The sequence below is a fragment of the Eriocheir sinensis genome, unplaced genomic scaffold (assembly GCF_024679095.1).
Source record: "Eriocheir sinensis breed Jianghai 21 unplaced genomic scaffold, ASM2467909v1 Scaffold357, whole genome shotgun sequence".
Lineage (NCBI taxonomy): Eukaryota > Metazoa > Arthropoda > Malacostraca > Decapoda > Varunidae > Eriocheir > Eriocheir sinensis.
Window position 1 is genome coordinate 329,993 of NW_026111673.1, and position 9,418 is coordinate 339,410.

General features: G+C 44.0%; 1 protein-coding gene across 5 annotated transcripts in view; it reads left to right on the forward strand.

Annotated features, from left to right (window-relative positions):
* LOC126991889 (uncharacterized) overlaps positions 1-9,167 on the forward strand; it is a 145,832-nt gene extending 136,665 nt beyond the window's left edge. For all 5 annotated transcript variants that reach the window (XM_050850536.1, XM_050850537.1, XM_050850539.1 and 2 more), the window contains 3 exons: positions 8,418-8,494; positions 8,728-8,804; positions 9,063-9,167. Coding sequence is in view for 2 of the 5 variants with exons in the window: in XM_050850539.1 (XP_050706496.1) it covers positions 8,418-8,490 (73 nt within the window). In the remaining 3 variants the exon portion in view is untranslated. The remainder of the gene's footprint in view (positions 1-8,417; positions 8,495-8,727; positions 8,805-9,062) is intronic.
* The last annotated feature ends 251 nt before the right edge of the window (positions 9,168-9,418 follow it).

Below are 9,418 nucleotides of genomic sequence, written 5' to 3' on the forward strand. Positions count from 1 at the left end.
TTGCCCTCATCAGTCAGCGCCTTGCCCTCACCCCGAGAGGTCAAACCGCGCGCGCTCCCACTTCCGTGACCTCTCGCTTGCGAATCCACCCTCGTGTGCTGTACTGAACTGTACTGTAGATCTTGCTGTGCTGTGTGCCGTGTGCTATTTCGCGTCGTGCTGCGTACTGCTTATTGTCAACCGAGTTAGCTGCCCGCAGAGGTGTGCTGTTTGCTGTGCGACCACGTGCTTCGACCATTGGACAGGATTAAGTGTTGCCCTTATTTTTACTACCTCTCTCCGCCTGTATCTACCCTCTCGCAGTAGCGCCCTGTAAAACATATATACACCTATACACAAAACACAGTGTTACACTCTTTCCGCCACATTCTTTATATATTTCCAGATTCCACTCCGATGCCACTTCCTACGCAGGTGTTCAGACCTACCTGACCTGACTTGACCAGATTATTCCCCAGAGACCAGTAATCCTCCCTCCCTCCCTCTCGCGTTTCGCTCCTCCTCTTCTCTCGCCTCCCCTCTCCATTGCCCCTCCCCCTCTCTCTCTCTCTCATTACTACCCCCCACTTGCCCCTCTCTGTCTCTCCTTCCTCACTCCCGATCTCGTTCCCACCCTCTCTCTCTCCCCCCCTTTCCTTCGCCCTCTTCCTCCCTCCATCCCTATCTATCTCCCTCCCTACGCCTTCCATCTCTCTCTCTCTCTCTCTCTCTCTCTCTCTCTCTCTCTCTCTCTCTCTCTCTCTCTCTCTCTCTCTCTCTCTCTCTCTCTCTCTCTCTCTCTCTCTCTCTCTCTCTCTCTCTCTCTCTCTCTCTCTCTCTTCTCTCCCTCCTCTCCATTGCCCCCCTCTCTCTCTCATTACTACCCCCACTTGCCCCTCTCTCTGTCTCTCCTTCCTCACTCCCTCTCTCTCCCCTTCCTTCTCCCTCTTCCTCCTCCATCCCTATCTCCCTCCTACGCCTTCCCATCTCTCTCTCTCTCTCTCTCTCTCTCTCTCTCTCTCTCTCTCTCTCTCTCTCTCTCTCACTTATTCTCGCTTATACACGCACGCGACCCTCTCCCCAAAGAAAAACAAAAATCAAAGCAAATATATAGATACCTCCTCCTTACCAAGATGGCGCTAAAGAAATGTTCGACTTGCACAGGAAACTTCTCTGGTCATTTCTTCTCAGGACGATCGACCGTCTGCAAGATCTGCCTGTTGACTCAGCAGATGGAAACGAGACTCCTTCAACAGGACGAAAGGCTAACGGCTGGCGAGAAGAAGATCACCGAACTAACAAGTACTGTTGATACCTTGCAGGAGTTTATCCAGGCCAACATCGTCGCCCCTCCTGCAATTGACGCCTCATCACCCTCCTCACCTGCACTCGATGCCCAGCCACCTTCCGAAGAAGGCACGTCACAGGCAACAGGTAGAGCTGACGCTGAATGCTTCACCCCGTGAGAGGAGGAGCCAGACCCGCCCCTAGAGCCATTTATCCTACTCATTGCTACAACAGATTTGCCATACTGGAGGAGGAGGACGAGGAACAGAGCACCTTCTTGGTCGGTGACTCTATGATTCGCCATCAGGTGGTTGAATTCTGTGGCAGAGTCCCCCGTCGTAGGCGTAACTACTGTTATCCTGGAGCTGGTGTTGACGACATCACAGCTGCCCTGGACGAGGTCTCCGCTGAGGCCTCTAATGACTCACTCTTTGTTCTCCACACAGGTACAAACGACGTCACCACGACCCGGTCTGAGGAACTGCTGGACAAGTACCGTAGGCTCATCCAGCAGTATAAGACTAAATCCCCTAATATTTTGATTTCAGGAATTCTACCACGGACATGGGATGAGGGCGACTTCTACAGTAAGGCCTTCAGCCTCAACAACCGCCTGCAGACTCTCTGCGGAGAGCTTGACGTCGAATTCTTTAACGCCTGGAACGATTTCTACGGCCAGAGTAGACTTTTCCAAAGGGACGGCATACACCTGCCCCCCATCGGGGCAGCCAGTTTTGGAAGGCTCCACAACACCGCCTTACGTACCCCCCCAAAAAAAAAACACGACTCTCAGCCACGTCCTTCCATCCCGCCCGTGTAAATAGACACCTCACACCGCAACAGACTCGTAACATTGAACCCTCCAGTAACTCTATTACCAAGCTTCAAGATAACCTAAGAGTCCTTAGTTTCAATGCGCGTAGCCTAAGAAACAAATTTGATGAACTGCGATGTCTTGCTCTGACAGAAAACTTTGACGTAATTGCTATAACCGAAACATTTATCGACACCACTAATATTGATTTAAGTTCCGAATATAACATAGATGGCTACAGATTCTTCAACAATGATCGTGTAAACCGTAGGTCAAAAGCTACTTGCAACCTACTGACAAAACACCAAGAAACAGTAACGTTGAACATTTGTGCGTGCGAGTAAACATTGCAAAAGTCAATTTAAATATATCTGTCACTTACAGGCCTCCGGGGCAATCACTTGATGGCGATCTTGAAATGTACAGCGTCTTAAGGCAGTCACTTAATAACAGCGACTCACTGATACTAGGAGACTTTAACCTCCCCCATATCGACTGGGCGACACTGTCGGGTACAGAAGGTGAGTCCCATAGAATGATCGAATTTCTAGAGGAAAATTATCTAAGCCAAATGGTTTCTGAACCAACTCGACAAAATAACATACTTGACCTTGTTATAGCGACCCAAGATAACCTAGTCAGTAATGTCACGGTAGGAGAACACCTCGGTTCCTGCGATCATAAACTAGTGCGCGTTGACATTAGAGCTCAAACATCGGTGACTGAAAATAAAGTTAAGGTGCCCAATTTCAAGAGCCAACTTCGTAGAAATCCGACGAAAACTAATAGATATGCAATTATCAGATGACGGCAATGCAGAGGACGCCTGGCTAAACTTTAAGAATCACTTACTCACTCAGCAGGACACATTTGTCCCCTTGTGCGAGAAGCGAATTAACACTAATAAAAGTCCACCTTGGTATAATAGCGAAATTAAACACTCAGTCAAGGAGAGAAAATTGTCTTACAGGTTAAAAGAAAGACCAAAGCACGCCCGAAAACATTAGACTTTACAATGATGCAAGGCGACGAGTAAAAAGATTAGTGCATCAGGCAAAGCGTAGATATGAAGAAAATATTGCAGCCAACTGTAAAAATAATCCGAAATCCTTCTTCAGTTACATAAACAACAGAAAGGCGATCAGAAGTGGAATTGGACCTTTAATAAACAGCGACGGTGCACTAGTGACTGACAGCCAACACGTTGCAAACCTATTAAATAATTACTTTTCCTCGGTGTTTAATAATAACAGTCCTCCCACCACCACCACCAACACCAGTACTAATGTAAATCCCGAGCATGCATTGTCTAACTTTGAAATAAAACCCGATGAAGTCCTTAAAGCCCTCAAATCACTTAAAACAAATAAAAGTCCTGGACCTGATAAAGTATATCCAACTCTGCTGAAAGAAACAAAGAGCGAAATACTCTCCTCCCTCACAACCGTATTCAATATGTCCTTGCGACAAGGCATTGTCCCTTCAGATTGGAAAAAGGCTAACGTGACACCGATTTTTAAGAAAGGAGACAAAAAAGTACCAGGTAATTACAGGCCCATTAGTCTAACTTCGGTTGTAGGTAAGCTACTTGAGGGCATAATTAGAGACAAAATTGTGAGTTACCTTGAAAGCCACTCATTAATTGGGGACTCACAACATGGCTTCCGAAACAAAAGATCCTGCCTATCAAATCTATTAACCTTTTATAACGACCTCTTCACTGTTTATGACGTAACCAAATCACTGGACGTAGTCTATCTTGATTTCGAAAGCGTTTGATAAAGTCCCGCATCATAAATTACTTTACAAATTAAAACAAATAGGTATTGACGGTCAGGTAAACCAATGGATCGCGAATTGGTTGAGCAACAGACAACAAAGAGTAGTGATTGACGGATTTAACTCAGAGTGGGCGCCTGTCACTAGTGGCGTCCCTCAGGGCTCGGTTCTTGGCCCAGTGCTCTTCATTATTTACATCAACGACGTGGATGTTGGACTCAATAACCGCATTAGTAAATTTGCAGACGACACAAAGATTGGTAACTCGGTTCTCACTGACGAAGACAGGCAAAGCCTCCAAGAGGATTTGCACAAAATTTCAGCTTGGTCGGATAGATGGGAGATGCCCTTTAACGTAGACAAGTGCCAGGTCCTTCAAGTTGGAACGAGGAATAAAAAGTTTGATTACGAAATGCGCGGCGTTAAACTCAAAAGCGTTCAATGCGTCAAGGACTTGGGGTCAAAATCGCGTCAAACCTCAAATTCACAGCAATGCATCGATGCAGCAAATAAAGCGAACAGAATGTTGGGCTTCATTAAAGAAACTTTTATTTAAGAATAAAGATGTAATACTCCGCTCTACAACAGTTTAGTCAGACCCCACTTGGAATATGCGGTACAGTTTTGGTCTCCTCACCATGCAAAGGATATTGCTAAATTAGAAGGTGTTCAGCGTCGGGCAACGAAATGATCCTTCCTTGCGCAACAAATCCTACGAAGAAAGGCTTTCTACCCTTAACATGTTCTCTCTTGAGAAACGTCGCCTCCGAGGAAAACTGATCGAATGTTTTAAAATACTTAATGGTTTCACGAATGTAGACAGATCAACATTGTTTATGATCGATGACACTTTGCGCACGAGGAACAATGGCGTAAAACTCAGATGTAGACAAGTAAATTCAGACTGCACCAAATTTTTCTTCACCAACGTTGTAGTGCGAGAATGGAATAAGCTCCCATCATCAGTGGTCCAGTGTAACACGATTGACTCCTTCAAAAATAAGCTCGACCGTCACTTCCTTCAACTTAATATCAACTAGAGTAGAAATGCAACGTTTTGGAGTCTTCTGATTAATGTAAAATCACTTAGGTTTAAGGACAGACCACCAAGTCTGGACCATGGGGTCTGTGTGGTCTGATTTTCTATGTAAATCTATGTAAATCCTCTTCCTCATCCGTCTCCTCTTCCTCCCCCCTCCTCTTTGTTTTTCGCAGAGGGGACCATATCCCAGACACCGTTAATTTTGCCCGGAGCGTTGCTTTCAGGCCATGAACGGCTTCCTCATCCTTTTCTACATAAGATGAAATGCCTCTGGGAAATAAAAAAAAGGAATTAAAGCGGTTTTTTTATGTAAATCAAAAAAATCACCGAAGATTCTGAGAGTTATTTGCACATATATCCGCTATTTTTTGTCTTAGAGCAATTCTGTGTACCATTCGATTCGTCGGAGCTTTCTGCATCGATTAGGTACCCTTTGCAAAGTTCAGAGTAAAAACTAAGCGAGAAATATCACTTTTTTCCCTTCATGTCGACACAACCTTATGAACTGCTGTTCCTAAAGCCTAGCCTAACTCGATTTCACGAGTTAGGTTAGAAAGAAAACACAATTCATAAGTGTTGGTGTTGTGATGGGTCAAAGAAGAAGAGTAAAGACCTTGCTCCTGATGCAGTGGTTACTGTGCATAGCTCCGTTATAAGGCCTCAAGAAGAATTTGAATCGGCGGACGTTTCTGCATGGGGGGTGCCCATTTCAAAGTTCATACTAAAACTAAGCGATAAAGTTCAAATTTTCTTGTTTTTTCAAAGGGACCATACCCAAACACCGTTAACTTTGCCTGGGATGTTGATTTCAGGCCATGAACGGCTTCCTCATCCTTTTCTACATTAGATGAAATGCCTCTAGGAATGAAAAAGGAATAAAATCGTTTTTTTCTGTAAATCAAAAATCCGAACATTCCTGATAGTTATATGCAAATATACAACACCCAAACTTATGAATTGCTGTTCCCTTACCCTACCCTAACTCAATTTCTCTTCGGAAAGGTCTTTTTCCTCTTCTTCTTGTGGCCTCTCATCAACAGTACTTATGTATTGAGTTTGCCATTGGTACCTTAACAAAACCCTAACATGATTTCAACACTCATTTTCACTTCACGCCATAAGTTCGGGTGTTGTTGAGAGGCCAAAAGAAGAGGAGAAAGACCTTTACCTAGAGAAATCGAGGCTTTAGAGTAAGAAAACAGCAATTCATAAGATTGGTTGTTGGGTCACAAGAAGAAGAGGAAGAACATTTTGCTCCGCGATGCAGTGGATACGTGATGGCTCGTATAAGCTCAAGAGGAGGAAGAAGATCTGGATACTAGAAATCGGAAATAGGTCATATGGGGTGTCGAGTAGAGGGTTAATTGGGTCAGTAAATTGCGTGGTGATAATTAGAGGGGGCGCGGGTTAATGGTAATGGGGGGAGCTAATGGGAGTAGGTGGAATAAGGAATTAGGTCATGTTCGGTGTCGAACAGGGAGTAAATGGGATCAGTTAATTGCGTGGTGGTAATTAAAAGGGGCGGGGGTTAATGGTGATTGGGGGGGGAGCTAATGGAATGAAAGTAAAGCGAAAAAATCAACTTTACTTGTTTTTCGCATTAGGGACCATACACCATAACACCGTTAATTTTGCCCGGAGCGTTGATTTCAGGCCATGAACGGCTTCCTCATCCTCTACTACATAAGATGAAGTGCCTCTGGGAAATTGATACCTAAAAAAAAATCATAAAAGCGGTTTATTTCTGTAAATTAAAAAAATCCCCGAAGATTCCTGATAGTTATATGCAAATATATCGGTTATTTTTATCTTAGAGCAATTCTGAGTGTACCATTCGATTCGTCGTCGTTTTCTGCATCGATTTGGTACCCTTTGCAAAGTTCAGAGTAAAAACTAAGCCAGAAATATCACAGTTTTCTATATCTAGAGCCTGATCTTGAGGTCACAGTTTTTGCTCCCGGTTTCATTGTTTATTTTTTTCTATCGGGGTAACAAAATTATTAAAACTTATTATTCCGCTTGAAATCGTCAAATATTATGTGTAGAAGATGACGGCAAATCCAATGTTGTCATCAGAATTGCTGTACGTTTAGAAATAAGGGACATATATGCATTTTTACCGTTGATTTGGGATAACACGAATGTTTACTTAATTCTGCACGAACAAGTATCACCTGATGCAGAATGTGACGAGGATATCAAAACTGGTCTTGGTTGTACTCTATAATGAATATTAAGAGCGTTATTTGCAGTTTTATATATCTAGATCCTGATCTTGACGTCACAGTTTTGCTCCCAGGTTCATTGTTTATTTCCTTACTATCGGGGTAACAAAATAATTAAAACTTATTATTTTGCTTGAAATCGTCAAATATTATGTGTAAAAGATGACGACGAATCCAGTGGTTGTCATCAGAATTGCTGTACGTTTAGATATGAGGGACATATATCCATTTTTACCGTTGATTTGGGAAAGACACGAATGTTTGCTTAATTATGGACGAACGGCGGAGAGATGCCTCGTGCATTATCAGGAAATGTGCCCAAATACTGACCACTGGGGGGCGTGGACTATTACAACACAATTTACAGGTGTGCCGGCAGGTGTGTGAGGTGCCAGGTCAAGCGTTAATTACCCTCTTAGGAGCTATTCTTAACACCCGCTTCTTAATATGACGGGGCTGACCTGAGCCCAGCCCCGTCCAGACAGTTTTTTCTTACGTTTTGTCACTAATTATCGTTTGCAAGAGACGCCACAATGCCCCACGCATTCGCTGTCGATGGGGAAAGGCTTGCCTACACTGGCGTTAGCGTAGATAATGTAATATTACAGAAAACAAGGTAATATATTCTCGGCGGGCAGTTTGAGTTGCACCCCGTAACATATTTTTCGTTTTCACGGCTAAAATACATCTTTTCTGCACTCGTCTCATGTATCCACGTGTGCACGGGCGTGGAAGGCTGTCGTGGGCTTATGGGCGTGATCGTAAGTAGCTTTGTTTGTGAGAAAATAAGAATATATATTTTTCGTGGCGGGCTTGGGGCAGAACCCTAACCCGTGACATATTTTTCGTTTTCACGGCTACAATACATTTTTCCTGCACTTTTTCATATATCCACGTGTGCACGGGCGTGGAGGCTTGACATGGGCTTACGGGCGTTATCTTAAGTGGCTTCGTTTGTGAGAAAATAGGGATCTATATTTTTCGTGGCGGGCTTAGGGCAGAAACCTAACCCGTGACATATTTTTCTTTTTCACGGCTATAATACATCTTTCCTGCACTCGTTTCATATATCCACGTGTGCACGGGCGTGGAAGGCTGTCGTGGGAATCGAACCCGGGTTCTCTTGTTTGTGAGCCGAGTGTGCTAACCACTGCACCACGAAGCCCCCTGCTGGGTTGGGAGGAGGGGTTAGTTTGCATATGTGGACATTTTTTGTGGTGTGTCGTGAGTGGTGGGCTGGTGTAATAGTGGTTTAAGTCTGGTAATTCCTTGGATTTGGTATATTTTACAGAAACTACTACATGCCTGAGATGCCCCGCCCCGCCCCAACCCACCATCATGACCTGCCCGCCCCCCTGGCATAAATTGGTAAGAAATGCATGCTCTTAATGGATATTCCAGTCCATAGCTATGTGGGGTGTGTTCTTATATATACCCTTGACTTGTATTCCTTTACTGTAAGATTCAAAACAATTCTAACCTAACCTTGGGAGTAGTAGTTATGTATATTAGCTTTGCCTACCATTTTTGTGACACTGACTGTTCATTTCTGATAAAAAAAATATGATGCCGGTTATTATTTATAAGGTTATATTTTCCAGAAACTCCTAAATGACTGACTCTTCGATGTCTGAGACGACCCACCCTGCCCTGCGTCATGACCTCCCAGCATAAATTGGTAAGAGATGCATACCACTGTTGATGGTTGCACAAGCCTACAGCTGTGTGGGCTTTGTTGTGTTCGTGCATAGTTACCCTTGAACTGCTTCCTTTACTATTAATAAAAAAAGAAACTAACCTAATCTAACCCCGTCTGAGAATTTGCTTTAAAAATCTCTCGTATTCCGTCTGTACCTTGATTCATTGGTACTACTGCTCTCGTCAGTACCTATAATATTATGATGCCCTTTATTATGGGGATGGTGCTATTCTACAGAAACCGTGCGCTGAATGGGTGACTTTTCAGTACTGGAGGTCCACTCCCTGACGCCCCGCCCTGCCCCGCCCCGCACGTCATGACCTGCCCCGGCGTCAGTTGGTAAGTAATACATGCTGTTTATGATTATCCAGCACACAGCTATGTGGGCAATGTTGTTGTCATATATATTACCCATGAGCTGGTTCTGTTTACAGCAAGAATCATTACCTTATAAAACCTAACGTGTGCTTCTGATGCAATGCATTGTCCGAGGTATGATCAAATCGCTAGGAAGTTTAGTGTTATTTAATTGCAACCAAACATAATGAACTCGAGCAAGACCTAACATGACACCTGACTGACCTGTGTCTCTG